At 34.9% G+C, this 23,564-nt stretch overlaps 1 protein-coding gene and 1 long non-coding RNA gene across 11 annotated transcripts in view; one reads left to right on the forward strand and one right to left on the reverse strand.

Moving 5' to 3' along the window:
* Positions 1-23,564, forward strand: part of KCNT2 (potassium sodium-activated channel subfamily T member 2) — a 119,954-nt gene that overhangs the window by 21,376 nt on the left and 75,014 nt on the right. For 9 of the 10 annotated variants that reach the window (XR_001874980.1, XM_017815868.1, XM_017815869.1 and 6 more), the window contains exons 2-9: positions 8,926-9,005; positions 13,341-13,440; positions 15,550-15,609; positions 15,966-16,014; positions 17,919-17,978; positions 22,189-22,263; positions 22,761-22,844; positions 23,427-23,521. Coding sequence is in view for 9 of the 10 variants with exons in the window: in XM_017815868.1 (XP_017671357.1) it covers positions 8,926-9,005; positions 13,341-13,440; positions 15,550-15,609; positions 15,966-16,014; positions 17,919-17,978; positions 22,189-22,263; positions 22,761-22,844; positions 23,427-23,521 (603 nt within the window). In the remaining variant the exon portion in view is untranslated. The remainder of the gene's footprint in view (positions 1-8,925; positions 9,006-13,340; positions 13,441-15,549; positions 15,610-15,965; positions 16,015-17,918; positions 17,979-22,188; positions 22,264-22,760; positions 22,845-23,426; positions 23,522-23,564) is intronic. The other variant, XM_017815874.1, reaches the window with a different exon arrangement.
* On the reverse strand, positions 17,648-21,741 carry LOC108497836. Its single transcript, XR_001874982.1, has 3 exons — positions 21,706-21,741; positions 18,462-18,510; positions 17,648-17,703 (listed from the first exon to the last, which is right to left on the reverse strand). It is a non-coding gene; the product is annotated as an uncharacterized LOC108497836 (long non-coding RNA).

A 23,564-nucleotide genomic window follows, 5' to 3' on the forward strand; every position in this document is an offset into this window, starting at 1 on the left:
ACAATGACCTCCCAGTTTTATGTAAGATACATTGTATAATTGAAATAGGAAGAAAATTACTTTCATGTTTGGAGAGAAATACTAATTAAATACTTAAAACAGTAGAAAAATAATTAGTTTGCATATTTTTACTATTTGATTATTTTACTCAGCTCTAAGTGAATAGAATATTTCCATTGATCTAAGTAGGCGTTGGATCAAATGTACTAGGAAGCTGGCTCTGTGTTTCAGGTAACATATTAATGAGTCCTATTTAAAATTATATTTTACACTTGGTCATGTGATACTTAAAAAATGACAGATTGGGAATTCACCCACAAAGGTTTTTTTTTTTCCTTTTTTTGATTTTTTTTATCCATCTGTTCTTTTTTCCTTCTCCCTTCTGCTGCATTTTCAGAAAACTAAATCTTAATTTCTTATTTTTTAAGTAAAAAATAAAACTGAGATTAGCCATCTAATCTATGAGGATATTATGTACGGACAGCTCTCAGCTTTGTTCTACTGTCTGTTTTTGCAAAGATGAAATCTTGAAAAATAAGAAGTAAAAGATAACTTGCAGAAGAGCAGTAACAGAACGGCCACTTACATTTGTCTTACAAATTAGAAATAGAGTTTAAGTGAATAGAGATTTGAATTTCTCTGGTAATCAGAGACTAACTCGAGTCACTTGCAAAGGACCAAACCAGAGAATCATAGAATTAACCGGGTTGGAAAAGACCTCTGAGATCAAGTCCAACCCTTGATCCAACACTGCCGTGGTTACTAGACCATGGCACTGAGTGCCACAAAAGAGAAGAGTGTTTGCTCAGCATTTCCTTAAAGTCAAGACATGGGCTCATCCTTTCTCTCATTAAACACGAGACCCATGTTCACACAGTGTTTTTTGCTGTTTTAAGCTCTGGACTATCACGCCTACAGACAAAAAAACCCCAAAAACCCAACCCCAACCAAACGAAAAAAAAACAAGCAAAAATGACATGTTTCATTCACAGGTATTTTTTTATATGCAAGAAGGGTATGTGGACTTGTAACTGCCACAGCTAAAGTAAGCAATGAGTCTTTAAGATTTTTATTTATTTAATATTCTACTCTATGACAAAATCTACCAGAAGTGTTTAAGGCTGCTATTTATCTGAACACCTGTTTCTATCTTTATCTGGTTAATCACCATGACAATGTCCCTCATAGTGTTTACTGCTTGCTTTGTAAGACAAAACTGTTAAATGGGGAGCATGCAAACTGAATCCAAACTTAGTAAAATACAATCTACAGAGAAATAACATCACATTGTAAGTGCTGAAGTAGGAGTGACACAACTCCATCACTACCATCCATTTATTTTGAACACACAGTGGATACTTTCATAAGTGGTCACCATTAAGTTTCTGTTGGCTTGAGAAAGTAGTATCTTTTAAGGGCCATAGCACCAACATTAAGAGGCACATACAGTGCCTACAGAGTCTATGCAGTGCTGCAGAGTTTGTTTATTAAAGCCTTGATATTTATGGGCTGTCCTAATGTGCAATACTGGAAGTAGACAAAGTTGATGAAATAATTTAAGAGGAGAGGAAAGGTAAGCATCTCAAAAGACAGATTTCTCAAGGTCACAAAACAATAACTTTGAAAGTAGTGAAGTTCAGAGGTACCTGTCACATAGGTCAAGATTTTTTACACTAGAAATTTAGAAGGAAAGGAATGACCTTTAGCTTTACTATTAAGCTAAAAGATACAGTGACAGGAGAAGATGGATGATGAAAAGGGACAAGTTGCCAGAGGTAACACTAAATTAGTGACACTTGTTACAGTAACAAAGAACCATGAAATTGTTTCCAGTAACATGGAAGGAGTCCTAGAGACAGAAGACTATACATTCTGTTTTGACTGTCATTAGAGTTAGAGGTTTTAGGGGAGAGAATGAGTTCGTCCTGCAAAACAAAAAGCAGAAGTAAAAGCAGGAGAATGAGGCTTGGACCAGAGGGAAGGGAAGTTAACAAAAGAGAACAGAAAAGGAAGAAAAAGAGAGTCCTGAGATTCCAGATGGTGAGAGTGTAAAGGCATGTTAAAAGCAAAGATCCGTGTAGGGAATTAGAGCAATGGAAAACATACCAGAAGTGGGACAGTGTGCCATTTCCTCAGTGTTTTCAAGTGAAATAGTGAAATTCTGTAGTACCTAGAGGAAGAAAGAACAGGTGAATTCTGAAAGGAACTAGAGAAAAGAAACTATTTAAGAAGGGACTGGAAATACTCTTAAAATTTGGATGGAAAAGGAGGAAGATGGAGGATGAGAGCTGCGCATGGAGTAGCAGGAGAAAGGTCTCAGAGGACCAAAGAAAGAGGTTGGGGGTAAGAAGGTAAATAGATGGAGGGTTCCAAAACTCCTAAACCTAACTGACCCTGCAGACTGCCTTCAGTGTAGACACAAGTATGCCTACTTGGGGAAATAATTAAGGGGCTTTTTTTTTTGAGAGAACATGAATCTTAGTAAGGTAACAATTACTGAGCAGTATTACAAGGAGACAATTTTGGAAAGCATCAATAAATATCTTCAAATAAAAGCTTTGCAATGATTAGCTTTAAAATACTGCAGTAGAAATGCTTTAAATTTACATCAACAGCTTGAGGCGTGTTGTTACTCCAAGAACAGTAATTTCTAATTAATTTCTACAATGTGTGCAGGGTACTAAGGTGAGAAGCTTGACCCTGTGTATGCCTCACCTATCAGAGTCAAAGAATAGGCTGGATCTGTCATCTAACCTTTGTTTTAGAAGATCCACAAGTGATAGAGACATACAGTTGTGATGCAGAGGAACAGGGCATTTTAGACACATGAATTGTCCTTCTCCTAATGAAGTTTTGTTACTCTTGAATCACCAACTGTCCCCTTGCCTTTCATAGCCAAGCAACCTTTCCATTAAAACCAAACTTAAATGTTCGTTGAAGGGAAAAGGGAAAAGTTGGTACAGAAGAATAATTTCAGGAAAGCAACAGAGAAATCATCCAGATGAACAGATAATAAAATTTGAGCAGGGAAAAAAAAAGTAGTTGCAATGTGTTATTACGTATTTTGATCCTAACACTCTAATGTAGAGTTAAATCCAGGCTGACAGAGACTGAAAGGTGTTATCACAATATGCTTGATATTCAACAAGTTTGTTTCAAGTTTCTTTTTGACAAGTAGTTGCCACCATTAAAAAAAAAACAACAAAAAAGGCAACAAATTAACATTTTTGCTATTTAGGTCTGGTTAATTGGCACAACTACTTACAACAGTGCCTGGAATCAAACTCATGAAGCATATCCCATTTCTGAGTTCTTTGATATTCAGACTTGAGCAATGGAAATCCTTGCATAATGGATTTCCATTGCAGTAGCTCTGTTCTGTATATATATCCTACATGTGAATTATTTTTGCCCAGAAGTGAAAAAGAGCTATTTTCACATGCAATAAAATCACTTTAAAATATCTATTTCCCCACCTTGTATGCTTTGGCGGGGGGGGGGGGAAGTTTTAAATGAAGTTTTACTAAATTTATCAAATATCTTCCTTCAGTGATTTTCTTTCAAAATTTAGCTGTCAAATGCCCTGTTTCTTAATGTATCATTCATGTTTGATTTATTAACTTTCTCACCTTAGGCAATAGTTTGCAACAGAAAAGTATATTTGCAGTAAAAAGCCAAGTGTGTAAGGGAGATTACTCTGAGATTTCTTTTCCCCATAGTAAAACTTCATAGTATTTTCTCCTTTAAAAAAGTTCTAATGACAAATAATACAGAATGTAAATTCATTTTTTATTACTGCACCATTACTAGAATGGTGAATTTCTCACTGGTTTTCATGAGTCCAGGACTGAGATAATAATTTCCTTTTTGAATATGCAAGACTATGAATGGGGGATTTTTAAAAAAAGTATTATTAATTGGTTGAAAACCATGCATACTACCAATTTCCCTTAAAAATCTTTCCCTCAAAGGAATGAAAAACTGAAGATATTTTTGACAGAGATGTTTGAAAAATAAATGTCATTTCCTATCTCTACTGCTGTAATATTAAATTGCTGTCATGGACCTGTATTGGTTTCACAAAGACAGTTTTATGTAACTGAGGCCAGCTGATTGTAAAAAGGAACGTGAAGCTGGCTCACAATCAGATTTTAAAATACATTTCTGTTTATATACATAAAAATATAGACATACTTATACTATTTAAATTGTAAGGAAAAAAATCAATTCAGGGATGAAATTTTTAGCACTTGGCTTTTGATCAGTTAAGTAAAGGAAAAGTTTGCTTTTACATAGAAGGGTTTTCTTCTGATTGCAGGTACAAAATTTTACTTTGTGCAACTTGAAAAATTCAGTTTGGCCAGTTTTCTTATACTGGCAGAATTGTTTCAAGTGAAACAAGCAGCACTTATGGGAAAAATACATAAAAAAGAATTTGAGCACAACATACAGTTCTAAGCTCTAAAGAGTTTTTTGCATCCTTAATCCTTTTCCTATAACTTGTGATCGGGCTGAACTCAGCTCATGCTATTTCTTACTTCATGAATGCAGAGGATTTTTACAGTGACACTGGTAACACCTGATCTCTGTAAATCCATTTGTTACGTTAACATCCAATTACATAATCCAATGAATATAGATATGACTGGAAAAACATCACTAGATAGATTAACTCAGGTTTATTGATATAGAAGGGAGTTTTTAAGCAAGTACACCTGTAGAAAGAAAAGAGCAAAAGAAACGCCCAGGTGCAGATGTCATAGCACACACTCTAAGGATTAAGATAACCCAACATGTCTTTGTGACATTACAGTTCAAATTTGAGACAGACAATTGCACTGCATTAAGTGTTTTAGAGAAGTATTTGTTTTGGGAAAATTAGAGACACTAGGCAATCCTGCATACTACAGTTAGAAAGTGTGGTACCTGTGTTCTGTCATGTACTTTCACAGTGCTGGATATCATAAAGGATCTACAAGAAAATATTGCACGAACACAGTTCTGCAGAGATCTTGGAAATATTCATTGGGTTATTCATAATAAACTGATAAATTCCCCATCAGAAAAGGACCTCATACCTGTCAGTTTTAGTTATTCTACACTCGTTAGAATCATCTTTAAGAAAGTGCAGGGCCATATTGCAAGAGTTAGATTTCATCAGCATAGTCCTAAAAAGATGGATTTAAATAAATTTATGTAGTTTTTCTCCAGATTGAATCTGTTCGTACAGTTAATGCCTTTTCTTCATTCCAACATCAATAAATAGTAAGCATAAACATTTACAGCTCTTGGCATGCGCATAGCAAGAAATCCAACTCATACTTTCATTTTTGAAGTGATTATATCTGCCAAATCTACTGCTTTCTGGCACAAAAGGATAATTTGTGGATTTGAGGGTGCACGGCGATATTGTTACTAAAGTGTGGCTACGGAGTTAGAATGGCATTGTAAATAGCAATGGAAAAATGCAGGCAAAATGAGTTAAGTAACCAGAGTGCAGACAGATGGGTCCCAGCGTTTTACAGCCATCAGAAGTGCTTTGCATTAGTGTCCCTAACCTGAATTAGGATTTTTCTGCTATACTTTGTATTACATTAAAATGTTCTACTCAAATTACATCGTAACTGAATTATAAGAATGCAGAGTATACTTGTACTTTGTGTACTTCAAGATGCCTCTTACAGTTTGACATCACTGTTCTTTGGGTTTAAACTAGTGAAGACCACTATCAATGGTATTTAATTTTTAGAAGATTAAGACCACCACACTGTTTGCAAGACAATCATATAACTTCAGGTTTGCCACAGGTATATCAGGTATTTGTGCATTTTCAACAAAGCTGAAGCAAGAGGCAGTAAAGCATAAGAACTGTTCTTTAACCTCCAAACCCAGCATTTCGTGGAATATTCAATGCCTACTACATGCACAGAAAAATTCAGAAGTGATTAACTAACTGCATAGACAATCCTTATGTTCATCAAAATTTCTGTCCCTGTAACCATCATCCAAGGGATAACATTTTAATCCTTCAGCTTGGTTTTCTTTTGGTTAGGGTAGACTGTACTACAGCTGTCTCTTACACGAAGATAATAAACATGAAGCAAAAATTGTTTAAACTACACTTTTAAATTACTTACACTATAAATGCAGAGTAAACCCAAATCTATTCTGTACATCACATGATCTGCATATACGTACACTTTCACACAGATCTGCTTGTGTGCCATTTCATCAAAACCATTTGCTTGGAATCAAATTCCAGATAGCACTTACCCTGCAATAGAGTAATCACGTTTTTCATGTCACAATCAATTTCACTCACTCACTTACTTCCTTGTACTAATTAAGTCCAGAAAAAGCTTGTTCAAGCCCTTCACTCCTACTGCTGTGAAATGATCTTAATATTTCAGTGGAGGATCAGAAGTTATTTGTGGTAGGTTCTCAAAGTACTCCTAGGTTACGCTTCATAGTGGGAAAAATACAGAAAAGAGCAAATACACAAGGTAAAATATTAACCATTAAAAGATTACAAGTGTTCAAGTAGAATGAGTGTTCTCCCTAGAAATGAAAAGCAGAGTCAATATGTGGAGATTTCTGTCCTTATCCCTGCCAGTAGCTCCTTCAGCCATTCACACTTAGCTTTACTTCATAAACAGTAACCTTAAAGAAACAAAGTGAAATATTCTCTGTCTGGTAGCCAGAGCATAACGAGAGTACATTGATTATAAGTGCATGACAGTGTATTTTCTGCAAATGTGGAAGGCCACTACAATTTTAACTAAAGAAAATCAGGGGGAGAAGGAGCCACAGAAGTGGTATTAGCAGTATTTGTAATCCATTTTGCTATGGAAACTGTTACTTTGTGGAATCCCAGTCTGCTGTCAGCAGAGGTTACTAGGAAAGAAAAACAGACAGCTGTTAGAAGGCTATCAGTGCAATTCATAATGGTAGTGATAGGAGGGTGGTTAGCTCCCACATCCTCTTTCCTTTTTATCATTAAATCATGGCATACTGTTAACATGTTGCTTTTTCATAAGTGAAAATTACTGCAATTTTCCAACAGAAAACTCTGAGAGATTAGTTTAGAATGTGTAAAAAGAAAAGAAGGAAAAGAACACCAATACTATGCCTCCTTTAATAACAACCCGTACTTCAATAGCTTGTGCCACTTTGTTTACCTACTGAAATATATCCTTGAAGATTAAGTATATACACTTAGCATGTGGCAGCTGCCAAATCATGGAAGATGTTTCCCACTGAAACTGTCACTGCATTAATGACAGTAAGTACCTTGGAAAATATAGATTCTTAAAAATAAGGTTATGGTTTTGCTTCCTGTGAATAGGAAGCAGTGTAATCACCCATTCTAAAAGGAACACTACAATAAAACAAACCAAAGGTAAATGACTAGTTAAAATTAACCAACCTCACTGAGTGAATCAGACTCTTCTTTATATGACCCTGTCCAACAAACTTCTACGTCTAAACTTCTGGTAATAAGCAGAAGTTTAGAAAAGGTCCCATTAGCTGAGACTGCACCCACTCTAGGCCCATATACCATAAATAATGCTCCAATTCCATAAGTGTACAGAAATATATGGTATAGACAAGTACTTGAGGGGAAGAGAGACAATGTAGGTAACTAGATTATACAAAAATTGTTTCAGCATAGGCTTCACATGCAAGAAGGGAAAAACTAAAGTCAGGATCGTGCTAGAAAAATATGACAGTACATATATAAATAAGTAATTGAAGTACACTTATCTGAAGAAAGACTGCTGAAATAAAGTTCAAGCACGCTTATGAACAGAAAAAGTATATGCAGTTGTGCAACAAATGATGATATATAGAAGAAGTGAGATGTGAGGGTCACTTGTGTGATGTCACTTTATTCTTTAGCAATAACAGAACAGTTCTCAAACCGAGGACTGACTTCTCAGGGAGGGACAGAAATTGTGCCACAGTAGAGATTCATTGCTGGAGGAGAACTGGGCTGGTGAGGGAGGTTCAGTAAGTTGGGTAGAGCGGGGACTTCATGAAAACGAGACTAATGCTGCACTCATCCTACAGCGAGCAGTACCCCTCCACAACTCTGGAACAGCCAAAGTTTTTCTATACAACTAATGCACACCTGCTTCCCTTGCCAGTCCCTGCAGCAGTTCTCTTCTAGTCTGTATAACTATTGCATGAGTTGCACTCAGACTGAATTGAGGGACAGAAAGATGAAATACATCCTGGCAGATCTGAGGGGAATGGAGGAAAAAAAAAAGATGTTACTGTTGCTGTAATATAATCAGGAGGGGAGTTATTTTCTGTACAATATTGGGAGATTGCACCATAATTTTGCTTTTGGATCTCAGTATTTTATTGTGACAAAAACAAAGTTCAGAGAGAGCAGTTTGTTCGGTGCATGAACATTTGATTAAAGGTGAATACAAACAAGTGAACAGAGACATGAATGCTTAACAGAGATGTGAACAAGGCAGAAAATAGAAGAATCATTAAAATCTCAGTTTTACGGGAAGGGAGTTAAGCTGAGATGGAAGGCTTAACCTGAACATCAAGGAAATCTTCCCTACCAAGATGGAAATTTGAGAACAGTCATCCAGTGAAAATACCAAAAGCATAGATGCTTCTTATTTTGCAGTATAGACTGTCCAAGTAATATGAAAGTGATTCTGCATGTAAAGGGGGTAAACAAAGAGGTTTTTGTTTGTTGATTTTGTTGTTGTTGTTGTTTTGTTTTTTGTTTTTTAAATCTTTTAACATGAGTCATTCAAAGCCAAATGAGCTTTTGGCTGAACACTCTATATGTTCCTCTAGTTTTATATAAAGAAATAGAGAACAAATAGAGAAACAAATTTCTTTGAAATATTAATTTATTATCTTTCATATCCAATTCTAATATTTCCTTTTATATTTCAGGGTGCAAGTTGAATTCTATATGAATGAAAATACATTTAAAGAGAGACTAAAGCTCTTCTTCATCAAAAACCAAAGATCAAGTAAGCAATTGCATTAATTGTTAAGCATATCTGTGACACTTTGAGTAAAATCCAGTTCAATTGAAGGCAATAATATGGGCTTTGGAATTAATTGCTGGTTTTTAACTGGAGAATCAGGTTTAAGAAAGCTTCAGAAGTTTCATCCACAGGAAATGCATTATTTATTACACTTACATAGACAGACATGAGAAATTCATCTTAATTTAAAATAAAAAAAAAATAAAAATCCCCAAAACAAAGTAGTCAGAATTAGTAAGTTCAAACACTCCTTCTGCTTATCTTACTTCATGTCCAAATACTCAGAACCAGAATCCCCCAAAATATAATCTCCAAAAACCTGCTTCTGACATAGACACCTGCCACTCGTTGACGTGAGTTCATTCAATCCTCCCTTGACACTGGAGGGATCTATTGCCCAGCGGTATGAGGGAGCTGGTAAGCAAAGGTATTAGATCTTAGTCTGTATTTGGTGAGAGCACTGAAACCCTTCCTTCACAAATTAAAGATGTACGTGCTGTCATTGAGAAAACTGTCACTAGTAGCAGCAATTTTTCAGATAGTATAACTAAACCAAGCATGTTCACCAAACAGTTTTTGCTTAATATCAAATGGTTTTGTCAATCAGAGCAGTCAATTCTAGAATTTATATGAGTTTTCTACAGAATACTGTTCTCATCTAAATCACATACAGCCCAGTAGCTTGAAATATCAACTGTTTTATTCATTATTTTTCTGGTTTAAACTGATAAAACAAGCCTTCATCTATGTCTAATGTCAACTTAGCTTTCTCTCAATCTTCTGCAAGCAAATGTCTAACCAAGTTCAAACAATGTATGAAAAAAAAGAGAAAGATGACATATTTGTATGACTTGCTTGTACTTGCCAAGATCACACACTGCATTATCATAGCCTAAAATAAGTCTCAAAGGTAAAAAATAAGTGAAGTTTCAATTCAGTAAAGAGGGAATAAAAGATAACCATCACTGAGATATAAATTATTAACAGTATATTTTGGCCCAACTCCTAAAGCCAGCTGCTACTGAGATGATTTTGCTAAAACCCAGAAATGTATTAGTGATTTATAAAAGAGGAATAATGGAAGGTGATTGTAAAATTCTCATCTGGTATCTCTGTCACTCTGTTTAGATCAGCTCTCTAAATCTGACAATTAATCTCCAAAAATGCTTGCAAGGAAAGCATCAAGAGTTTATAATAAAAGTGAAAGTCACAGTCAGAACTAGTGAATGCCTGCAAAAACAACAAATACTTGTTCAAACCAAGCAGGAAACATTAAGATTCGACATAGTTATATTTAGTTCACAAAACAAATAGATTTTGAATTGTTATTATCTATTCTTCTTTTAAAGAAACCAAAAGTATGTAACAACTTGGTCACATAGACACAGTGAAATTACATTCTCATTAAAAAACAAATAACTGAATAACAGTATATGATTGATGTAGCTGAATACAAGTTTCTGGCACCCATGTCAAAATACAGAGATATTCTGTGCAAATGACCCTGCTACTTGAAAAATCTGGCTGTGAATGAAGAAAAAGAAATTAAGTCAAGCAGACCATGTTGACAGCATGTGAAATAGAGAACAAAAATAGACAGCAAGCAAACAGACATATGAAATGCTTCCTTTGTAACAGAATAATAACTGAAAATCTATTTTAGATGCCTTCTCTGGTGATCATCCCCCTCCTTGCCACATTTGAAATCCTAGATCTCCACGACAGTGGAACACACGCTTTGCTTCCAACTCACACGTGACATCCCCAACTAAGATTTCTACTGGAGAAAAAATACTTCTATTAGTCCTACACTAATTCCCAAAACTTTAGCAAGGGTAACTACATGTGATCCCTCTGACAGCACACTCTGTTTCTAAAGGCTAAGGCAAACAGAACTAGGAGAGGTGACCTTCTGAAACAGTACACACTTGAAGCCTGTTCTCTCATATTTGTGTTTTAATAACTGACCCGATCAAGGTACAGGACCTATACTATTGCCCTACTTTATATATAACCCCAGCCATGATATGCACACTGACCAGAACCCTGAGATGAAAGCATGTCTAGTGCGAAAACCTTGCCTCACATTCTGGGAACAGCCATTCCTGTGGAGATATCCAAAGCCTGAGGTGCAGATCTCTCAGAACTAAGGTCTGAGGGTTAAGAATTTAAGGCAGCAACCAGGAACATCGGTCCCTTATACGGATGTAGTTTTTAATCAGGAAAGCACCATTTTCTTTTGGTATTTAAACCAACATGAAATTTCAAATGATGATTAGAAACCGATGTAGAAAATAAGTGTTTCACCCCAAGATTAACATTCACAGAGCAAAAAACCAGAAGAAAAACAACGGACTTCTGTACTCAAAGAAAGTTAAACAACACAAAATTGGCAAGGAAAAGAATTCCTGATAGGCTTTTTTTGTTTGTTAGGTTTTGTTTTTTATTTTTTAAACATTATCTGCTTTTCTAGTTGTAATAGCCTAGTTGTTATGGCAACCATTCATACTCCAACAGACTTCCACAAAAGGGTTAGGACAAACAAACAACTCATGTTTTCTTCACCAACAGTTCGAAAAAGCTGCAAACAAGGATCATAGCGCTCTCCAAGTCAAATAATAGGATGACAACACCTTACACACTTACTTCCTTCCTTCATGGAGCCTCCCGTTCCACTTACTACTTCACTCCCTTCACTGTTAGGGAATAAATTGCCTGTGGCTAATTACTCTTGATAGGACAGCAGGAATCATTAGGTTAATGTTCTCAAATCAAATTGCCAGTAACAGCTGTGGGGCTTCTCATGGTCCATGGGATTTTAACCCCTAGAATGAAGATGCAATAAAAATCCATGCAGTTCTTATGTGATGACTGCAACTTCAGAGTTAAAAATAGTAAGGAGTTTTGTATAATAAACTAAGATTTCTTCCAGCAATTGCATGGTAGTATACTTAAGACTCTGTTTTCTATTTTTCTGTGTTTGTAGCAGATTTAAGTTTTAAAGGGAAAGGAACCAGTAGATATAAGAAGTGATTTATCAGTTTTACCTATAGGGTGCTGATTTTGAACTTAAGACTGAGTAAAGTAAAAAAATATGTTATATCATATAATTATGATTCTTTCCTTAAAAGGGAATGTATGCACACATAAGTAATTATATTGAGTTCAGCAGACCTGCTGAAGTATTTGCAGCACAACGATAAAGCATACTGTCCTTACTATGACTAGGTGCAAATGTAGTCACATCTGGGTAAGGCTCAGTCAACAGTATTCTGCTTTGGGCAGAAGGGTTCAGCTGTGCAGAAGTGGACTCTCAGTCCACAAGATTGAAAAAACAATTAATGCTTAAAGTGATCTCCACCCATTTAACATTAGTCAACTAACAGTTTTAACTTAATTAGTGAATGAAAGCTTAAAACTAAGAGTCAGATGCAAATATTTACACTATCAAAAAAGTCTATTGAATTTAATAGCAATACTGAAAATTTAAACTCTAATCATCTAATGACTGCAAAATTGCATAAAAATACAGTGAAGTTCCACTGTAGCAGAAAATGTCTCCAATGAGCCCATGTGATAGGAGTAAGTGTCCATGTGAATCCCTTTAAAGGAAAATTCTGTCTTTGTGCAGTAGACCTATGTTTGTGGGAAGTACTGTAATATTTTGTGATAGTATTTGTGGTATATCCTTTCAGCTAGAACATTTCAATATTCACATGGTCTGTAGAACAAGTTGTTGATTCAGTTCAGTTGTGCATTCAGCATGACTTTCAGATGTCCTGATTCTTGAATGCATAATGATTCAACTTCAACATTAAATAACTACAGTTAAATATTTTATAAGTTGGAGTAGAATTAATGTATTCTGTATGTGAAGCTACTGCATGAGGACTTTCAGATATTAATATTTAAATACTTTCCATTGTATATCCTCTGCCTATGGTTGAAAGTATGTTTTCTTTATGTTGCTGTATCTTGCATCTCAAAAAGCATTATCTAGTTCTGGTTCCCCTTTAAAGGCCCAAAAATGGCATTAGTAAAGATGAATGGCATAGAGTAGTTTTCAAACAAATGACTGAGTTATTTATGTTAAAACTGACTGAGATTTCTGGAAGATGGAAAAGTGCACTATTTGTGTATCCAACATGTCTGTTCTTGCATTCTCCATGTGATGTGCCAATTTTCAGGGACAGGTGACTGGCTAAATGGACCTTTGCTTTGTTACCCCATGGCTATTCCAGTTCCTTTTAGTTTTACCTTAAAGGTGGGTTTAAAAACCTGGATTTATTTCATTATTTTCTTTTGTCTTCAAAATAGGTCTGAGAATACGATTATTCAATTTCTCTCTCAAGCTACTAAGTTGTTTCTTATACATAGTTCGTGTGCTCCTGGATGATCCTACACAAGGACTTGGATGGTAAATGTTTGGGGCTTTTTCTCATTTCTGCTCTTAAAGCATTGTTTAAGTTATAAGAAATAAATTAGCAAATACATGCTTGATATTCTGTCAACAGGGATTTGGTTTTATGTCTTGCAGATATTTTGAATGAATTATAAAGCTAGTCTTACACTGTGAATGGAAATAAGAATTAAAATAACAATACTATTTTTTTCACTTTACTGCTAAAATAATCCTGGCTCTCTGCTTAGATACTGTGCATCAGATATAATTGTGCAAACATATATTTTGGTTGTATTATTATATAACATTTCTATGTAAAATTGCAAATATCTGATGGCTAGTTTATGTAACAATTCTTTTAGGATTTTACTTTAGGGCCATGAAAAAGTCTCCCTGAAAAACATGTATCTTAGAATGTATCTTCAATAAGAGGAAATGGAGGGTGGAAACAAGCAGTAAAGTTTTTGCAAAATTTTTCACGGTGATGGAGAAGAGAAAATCCATCCTTAGAAATTTAGGCATATTAATCACAGCAACTCAGGGACTTAAAAGTTTACATCTAATCATAGTTTCTAGCATGCTGCTATTCTTTTGTCATGAGACCTCTAGTGAGCCCAAATGAGCATGTTATACTGCAGGTGATGTCTGGGTATGCAGGACAGGTTAGAGCATCAGTACTGCCACAGGTATACTTTGATATTTTTGTTCTTATTGGCAAAGATGCATATTCATAGTCATCTGCAGACTGCTGAATTCCTCACACCTTTCCTAACATGTTTGTTCCTGCAAACCAAATATTTAACAATTCACCAGCTAGAGACTGTATTTATATTTTCTATAGATGTTATTCCCTTATATTGTGTTCTGGTACATTTAAGAGACTAGTTAGTTTGTTCTGTCTCTGAATAACATTTGTCTGGCTCAGAAGTTTCAGACAAGTCCTTCTTCATGCTCACTAAGACCCCAGTCCTAGAAGCTGTGCCAGACAAACCAGCCCTGTGCCCAAATTTTACCCCATTAATATCAATGGTTTTATCCATAGAGATCCTGAGGGCTTGATACCAAAACTACCACTTGGATGCATTCTTTAAAATGAGGTAATATGAAAGAAAAAATAATTCCTAGATACTCTGTCACAGCCCAGTGAAAGAAACTACTCAGCGTGCCGAGATCGTGGCCACAGAAAACATTTTTGCCTTGTTCTTTTTAAAGTGACAAATCCAGGAGGAATGCTTCTCATCAGATTTATTTCCTGTTTTTTTCAGAAATGCCTGCACAAGTTGGTAGATTTCATTTACTCCTTCAGGCACAGCAGGTGGTACATGAAAGAGCTTAAGACATAAAGCATCCTTATTAATGGATACAATTTACCACCTGTCCACTGATAGTTGATAAAAATACAGTTGTTGCTAATCTGTGGTCTACAGATCCCTTTCTTTCCCACTGACCTTGCTTGCCAAGCATAAGCAAGGATATTTTTCCTCGTTTAGAGAAGTATATATTCCCACATCCTCACATGACCATTTGAGAGGAGGATTTGTTCCAGCAATTCAGGGCAAGTTAACCTCATATGTGTATAGCAGCCAATTTTTTTTTTTTTAATTGGGTATCAGTAATTTTGTACTTGAATTACTGCTGCATTAATCTCCGGCCCTCCTCACATGCTCAAAAGAGGATATCAAGTGGAGTTTGCTGCAGTCTTTCCTGCTGAGTGTGGCAGGTATATGTGCTCTTTCTATCACAGCCTATCCATGTGATAGGTTTTCTAGTATCTCTTGATCTTCAGTATATATTGTATACTTGGTTCAGCTTTACAAAGTATAATTACAGTTGTTTTGTTTGTAAATTAGAACAGATTTGAAGACAAATCTTTAAAAAATGCAACCTGAAATGTTTCATAGTCCTTTAACTATAGATGTGGAGCACATACAGTTGTTCTTTCTAAAAGCTGCTTTACTTTTAAAAACATCTTTATCCATTGCCTAGAATTTCAAACTATTGCACATATTTTATAGAATACTTAATAATATAATATCCCTTTCCTCCCATATGTTTTTATGACTGTGTTCCCATATACATTTGCTAATGGAAATGGACTTTGCATGGATGGTATGACAACATCAGTAAGGAATTAAATCGGAGTTGTTCCACCAACCAAAACTACACACCTGGAACAATTGATTGGTAAGTTCCTAATTTACAAAAGCAAACCAAAAGTCTGCATAATGGTGAGGAGGAAAACAGGAAGACAAATCCATTTCCATCTGGAATGTGACATGTTAACATATAATAGTGATGTTTCTATAACTCTCAAGAAATTGCGTTTCTGACTGTTCAAAGCTGCCTTTAATATTGTAATTGTTTCTCTGATTGCATAAGTGACCTGCTGGACTGGATACTCTTGTGAGATCTGATGCTTATACATTGCAGTACACCTTGCTGCTCTAATTTCCAGTCACATGTACAACTTTTTTTTCTTTTTTGTTCAAAATACCAGATTTTGATTAATTTCATGTTTATTTTCTTATTTTAATGAACAGGTCTCCCATTATTTGGGTGAACCGAAGCTTACCTTTATGGGGATTACAGGTAATATGTAAATGACCAATTCAATGATTTCCACTTAATAACTGTAGATGATATTGATTTACAGCATTGTAGCAATGTTAAAGTTGATATTAGCAAGGAAATCTACTTGAACACCAAGTACAGCAAAAAATAAGCTTATCTGAGCTAACTGATTTGAATTTATATGGCTTTACAATATATTTACTATGTATTGAAGCTTATTAAAAAAGTAGAATTAGATGGTCTTTCTCTTAGAATTATCAAGCTCTGTTGAGTCAAGTAGTGTAGTCACTGCTTACTAGTGATGAGTTTAAATTTCATAGTTGCTTATGAGTAGCCTTTGACATGCTTCATGGTCTTTCTTGTTAGATACACTAGATACTTAAAATAACTCCATAATATATTGAAGCTTACACGTGTAGAGAGGTATGTCACAAAAGAGGCACTACATCAGTACTTTGTGGAGATGTCATGAAGTTTGTGGTTCAATCCTCAGTGTCCTGAGGCCTGCTCATTTTAGGAACACTTTTTTTTTTTCTTTTTAACTTGAGGACAGTACTGTTGGAATTCTCCCTGTGAAATGTGTTTTTCTACTAAGAATTAAGTTTCCAGAATGGTTATACCATTCTGGTATATACCCCGTTATATTCTTTCACCATGATTGGTGCAATGCCATTATGATAATTTGTACCTCTATAATACACAATTTTTCTAAGGGAAGAATCCCTTAATGAAAATACCTTTCAATTCCTTGCTTAGAGTATGCACAGTTTGAGTAATTTTTGACATAGACATTCAGATCACTGTAAAATTTAATTAAAAAATACTGAGATATTTATTTGCTTATGAATAGTCTTATTCTAGTAAGTTTATTTGATAAAGAGGAATTTATACCTATGTTTATGTGTATGCATGTGTAAATACACATGCGTTCCTAATAGATTATGTACAACGGTTGCAAAAAAAGATTTATTTTTTATTGGAAAATATAACCTGAGTTTATATAAAACAGTAATAATCACTTGGAGAAACTGATCTACTTTGATTGGATATATTAATCATTTTCCAATCCATAGCATCTTTTTTAACTCCAGCTAATGATATTGTGAGTGCAAATAGTGCACTCTTCCAGATTTTCAGTAATAGTGAGCATTAGTTTAAAATGAGAAATCCTGAGGCTTGTTTCACTTAATGCTCCAGTTAAATTTTTACATCTTGATAGAATACTCCTACAATACGCATTAAAATACAAACACCTGCTATACAAATAAGTTTTATAGTTATTTAATATGTATGTAGCTCTAAGTATTTTTTATTATTTCCATATTTGACTATTTAAATATTTTTAAATTATGTAATACATACACTAACAATATATAGTCTAAGTGAAGGCTGGTAAGTTGATCTCAGCTGCATTTAAATATTAAAATCAATAATGATTCATCTGTATAATTTTTCAACTTTCTGAATTATACACAGTAAGAAGAGTGTTTGCTTTTCCACACATTCCTAACGTCTTTACAGGAAAGTAAAGAGGTGACTGGCTTCCATTTTATACAGCTTCCTTCTTCTCTTTCTCTGTCCTGTGAAAAGGTCTTGCTACCTTTTAGGAACAGACAAATGAAACTTGAGCAACAATCTGACAGACTGTGTATGCAGTTCTCTGAACACCGTGGAAAGGCCATGCTGCTGGATCTCTGGAGTGTTGTACTTGGAAAAGAGAAATGGGACTCAAGATGTAGCCCGTGCTTTACTCAGAAAAATAACAATATCTAAGCTTCATGCTAAATGCTGTTAGCTGAGATGTTTTCAGAGGATACACAGAAAAGCTGTTTTATATTATCTTTTATTTTCATTGTAATGCTTAATAGCATATATTCTATAGAAGCCAGTATTAATATTCATATTTTTTCACTTCACTGAAGGTGTCTGTGGCTGTAATAAGTCTCTTTGAAACTCTACTGCTAAGTTATCTAAGCTACAAGGTAAGTACTTTTAGTTTCTCTTAGGCATAATTCATTACAAAAAGTAACTAAGTTAAATGTTTCAGTATAAAGTTCATGTGGCTGTGCCCACACTGATGAACAAGCAAAAAGTTGAGAAAAACACACTTCTAGAGCATAGTTATTGTCACAGGAAGCCCTGTTTCCTAAATTTATGAGCAAACTCTAACATCTAGAGAGTAAGTGCAAGTCAGAAATTAAATGTTCCTTATTTTCCATTGTCCATTGGCACACTGTAATTTGAAAACACATTCTCTGAAGTGATCTTTATTCTTTGATACTGATTTTTCAGTTGCACAGTTTTTTCTGTCTATCCATAATGCATTGCACACAATTCCCATTGATGCCAAAGCTATAGCTACTCAATATGTATAACTCAAGTCTCAGGCCTCTAAAACTGCACACCAAAAAAACTAGGCCAAGACAGTACTTTAAAAAAAAAAATAATTATGGATATCTACATACTTGTGTCATCCATCTCGCTGATGCTACTGGAACATCTTTGCAAAATGCCCTGAAACCATTTGAAGTGAATACGATGAATTTTTGTATTTGCATTCTCCTTTATGTTTTTCCAATGTTTTTATTCAGTTTTCATAGTTTCATTTTCATATGCTCTATCCTAGTGAGTTTTAGGTTCTTTGCATTTTTAGTACCTTCAGGATAAAAGTAATAAAATCATTTAAAATCATTTATCAAAGAAAATACAAAAAGATTTGGTTTCTAAAGCTGAAAATATCTTGGAGCATCATCTTTTTTTATTATTATTTTTCATATTACTAACATTCAGTAGCTATCGGAGCCACCACTGAGTTTAGAGACTTGTTCTTTAGTTTGCTCATCAAGTGATTATGCCATAAATGTTTCCTTTAGTGCCCAATAATGCTAAGAAGCTGTCTAAAAATTACTCTTCTTAATCCTTGGAGCACGTATTATTTAGGAGCTGGTGGTTACAAATGCAAACCAATTATAGGCAGAAACTATCCAAAATTTACATGCCTAGTGGCAAAATAGTAAAGGGCAATCACAATTTGTACTTTTCCTGAGTTTATTGGGCAGCATTTTATCCGTATTCATTCTGCTTGTGATCTGCACTAATTTCAGTGAGTAGAGAAGATAAGAGAAATGCTGGCAGGTCAGCTTCCATGAGAAGTCACTTACTAGAGTGTGATGGATATAAAGCTCTGCTGCCCTGATTTGCTGCATATACCTGTCACAGAAGTTAAGGCAATTTTATGATGGCTGTATTTCCACTCCCCATAAGGGGAGGATTTATATCTAAGGACTAAGCTAAGGAACAATAAAAGTACTGAAATGCAGTTTTGCAATCCACCTGATGCAAAACACCCTCTTTCCTCTGGTCCTATTTTCTTAGTTTTACAGCAGTCTCTCAAAGCCAAGAAGGCTCTTATTTCACCCACTGTAAGTCTTGGTCACAGGGGGACCAAAGGTGTCTTGGTTCATGTAAATCTGTGACAGATTACTTATTTTATGCCAGCACTTTCAAGACTTCTACAATTTAGGTGTAAGTCAGAGAATTAGCCAGGAAGAAAACAACAAGAAAGAGATGACTGTGTTTGTATTCATGTGCACATTAGCAGGATTTCACAAATAACCTGTAAAATAAATAAAGCAAGAGAATAATAAGAGACTACTCCAAGGAATTTACCTTTCTGATACCTGGTTGATGACATATGAGAAATGATTCAACATGCAGAATAGCAAGGACATAGTAGTGTATCATGCTACTACTGTACAGTGAATTTGCATTTGTTATTGCCTTTGTACGGGGAGGAATCCAAAGAACGTAGAACTGTGTTATAGTGCTGATCACTTGGATCCAAGAAGGAATGGTTTACAATCTGCTTTCTCACAGTTTAAACCACTACACAAGGGTTTGCCCTTGGCCAGAACCCTGAAAGATGTCTGCATCAGAAATCTCCATTATCAAAACTTGTCACAGACATCTGGCAATCCTACCCTATCACTTGTGCAGAAGCAGTCTTAGCTGCTTTTGGCAGTACCACACATTCTCACTGCAAAAGGCAGATTTGCAGACAACATGATGCATTTTTATGTGGAAGCCAGAATCTTACAGCTGCACGCATCCCTAATTACCTGGAGCCCATCCACACAGGCATTTTGCCTGCACAAGTGAATTATGTGACATTTCTTCTCTATAATGCAAAGAAGAAAGCTCTTAACATTAAAAACAAGGAAATTAGTGAAATCATGAAATGGATCAGTTTGAAAAAGCAGATTTTATTTTGATTATTCTTACCAAAACCCCTCGGTTTACAGCCTCATAATTTCACTGGTATATCTGACTCCCACCAATTACAATTACATGGAAGATGACAATCCTTGCCTCTTAGGTACAGTGGCTTCCAGGTGTGAAAATTTAAAAATGGAAAAAGAATTTTATATGCTATGGAGTTTGTATTTAATTTTCAGTGGTTATATCAGATGGTTATTTTAACAGGAAAGAATATGTTATTGCAACTGAAAATGTAATGCTCTACTGCAAATTCTTGTAATACTGCCATGGTATATCATGCATTGTTATTGCTTTACCTTTGATGGAGTCTTGATATACAGCATTTGTAAAGCTGTAAGTCACTGAAGTTCAAGTACCTTATTTTTTAAATCTATGGATTTTCATCCCAAAATTTAATCATCCACAGCCAATGCTCAGACACGGAAAAAAAAGTAGTATTATCCTCCTCCTATTGCTAGCAGTAAGCAACTTAAGAGATTAATACCAGTTTCATTGAAGTATGTGGGAAGACCTCTAATTTCATGTGAGCAAGATCAAGTTCCAGAAAGCCCTGAAATGTATTGAAGTGTCTGTGGCAGAAATACAGAACTTGATGTTGTAGTCCTAATTCAAATATTAAACATTAGATTTTTTTCCTTATTTCTCTCTCCAAAACAAAAGGCAGAGAAAAAATACTGAGTAAAGATAATGCAAAGGAAGGAAGGACTCACTATAGAATACTTTTATCTTTCCCTCACCTATCTTCATTCCTCTTTTTAATACTTAATAAGTTAATATCTTAATAGCAGGATTAGCAGTAATAAAGAGGAAGAAAAAGAGTAATAAAGAGTAATAAAAACTCTGGAATATCCAGACCTCTGTGACTACCATGCTAATGTGACTACCAAATGCTCATGAAACAAGATTAAGAGAAAAGCTGGTATTTTTTCTTTGGAAAATATGACGTATTTGCATATTTTGACACAAACTTCTATCAGAAGGATGTACAAAGCATGGCTCATCATTCATAACAAACATGAGTATGGACTACAGGGCAGTGACATGTGCATAAAGGTAATTCAAGCAGTTGATCTGATGTTAAAATTTTCTGAGCAGAGCATTTCCTTTGCATATATGTCTCTGCAACTCTTAGTGGTGTATTGGGGCTTTGTCTCTAGTTTTAAGATGTTCCAAGTCAATAAACGTTATGATAAGAAAAAAATTGGCACAATCAAAAGCTAAAGCCTTGCAATGTAGGATTTTAAAGCTTTAGAGGCTTCCAAGAAAAAGAAATAGAAATAGTTGTAGATAAAAGAGTTTGCCAGTAAGGTAGTCAGCTACTTGTATGAAGATTCACTGAAAAGCAAGAATTATTAAAAAGATAAATTCCTTAGGACAGGAACCTCACCTCCTTATCTGTAGGTGTGCACGTAAAAATAAAAGTAAACTAACCTTTAAAGAGTGAAAAAGCAGAGACAGGATGTCTGTGTGTGATTCCAAGGTACCTAAAAGAGCAATAGAAGACAACAAGAGCTTATTATTCTCTGAAAAAATGAAAACTTAATTTAATGAAGCTCTTCATTAGCTGAGTGAATGCGTTGACTAGTTAACGCAATTAGAATTCATTTAAGTTTACTAACTAGGTCATAGCAAGGAAATATATTGGCATATGGAATCAGAGAATTGCTCTAGTAAAAATATAAATTTAAAAGTATGTGAGGTACATTATGATCAACAGTAAGAAAAAGAATTCAGAGTGGTCTATATTCTATATTCACATCCGTCATATGTGTTTAAATCTGAGATGAATTATCTTCCTGAATTTCAGGTAGTGGGAGAGATTCCATATGTTTCATTGGAATATCACATATATTTCTCATCAGAACTATATGTAATCCTACTGTGACATTGTGGGTTTTTTCCTTTTCTTTGAAGGGAAATATCTGGGAACAAATTCTGAGAATACCCTTTCTCCTGGAAATAATTAATGCTGTCCCTTTCATCATCACGGTAAACATATTTGAATTAATATATTTGCACATTACACTTTTATAGCTGCACAAATTTCTTTTTAAAGTAAATTTGAATCTTAGGTGGATGGTGAGTTTGTGCCTATGGGAACTGAAATTTGTCAACAAGATACTTTGCTACTTGAGTGAAGTAATAATACAGATCCCTTTCCTCCTTCCTTTTTGATAGGGCACAAACAAACCCAAAACCCTCTAACACAAACTACAGCACAATCAATAAAAAAATCCAGCTGATTATAAAAATGTAAGAATCACTCATGTCTGCAGTGAAAACTGATTGTTCTTATTTTGTCAAATAATCTTGCATGCAGTTAATCACAAAGGAAGAAAAAATTACATTTAAAGCCATATCTCACACTAGAAACCCATTAATAGTAAGTATTTTTACCAAGTGTTTCATTGCTGGTTGAACAGAAAAGCTCTGTTCCTCAGAATAATCCTAGAAAAGCTTGTAATTAATTTGTTAATTTCTTTCAGATTTTCTGGCCAGTCCTAAGAAACCTGTTTATTCCTGTATTTTTAAACTGTTGGCTGGCAAAGCATGCTTTAGAGAATATGATTGTAAGTATGCAAAGGAAATAAATATTTTAGAGTTTCTATTTTTTTTTAGTATATTGTCTCTAGCAGGATTTTGGCAGTACAGTCTAACCTTAATAGGAAGCTAACCAGATCTGTATTTAGATTATACAAATGGTCAACCATTACTAAACTGCTTTGCATCAAAATTAGAAAAAAAATAAGACATGAAATGAAATCTCAATTAGGATAAATTGTTACTGTGCCAATAAAGGAAATGGCAGTGGATGGTTCTTTTGCTACTCAGCCATTCATGCACAATTGCAGGGAACTCAACTGTTAGGCCTTAATTGGTCTTTGCAGCCTGTAATTTGTAAGCTAGACATGAGCAGACAGACCTTAAGGCAGCTTGCACTAGTATCAGAATTGTGCCAGGATGAACAAAGAACCAGTTAAATAATCACAGAATCACAGCTGGCTCTTTTGCACCCTTCTATATTTTCAGCAAATTCTAAGTGCATTTGAATGACTGCATTTCTATCAGGGCACTATATAATTCCTCTATAGAATCAGCTCATGGCTTAGTAATTCAAAACCAAAAATAACACCTATTTTCCATTAACACAGAATGATCTTCACCGAGCCATCCAGCGCACACAGTCCGCAATGTTTAATCAAGTCCTCATTTTAATATCCACCTTATTATGTCTTATCTTCACTTGGTAAGTGGCCAAAACCCCTTTGTTTTTATTATATATATAGGCA

This window comes from Lepidothrix coronata, unplaced genomic scaffold, assembly GCF_001604755.1.
Source record: "Lepidothrix coronata isolate B3197 unplaced genomic scaffold, Lepidothrix_coronata-1.0 Scaffold52, whole genome shotgun sequence".
Taxonomy (NCBI): Eukaryota; Metazoa; Chordata; class Aves; order Passeriformes; family Pipridae; genus Lepidothrix; species Lepidothrix coronata.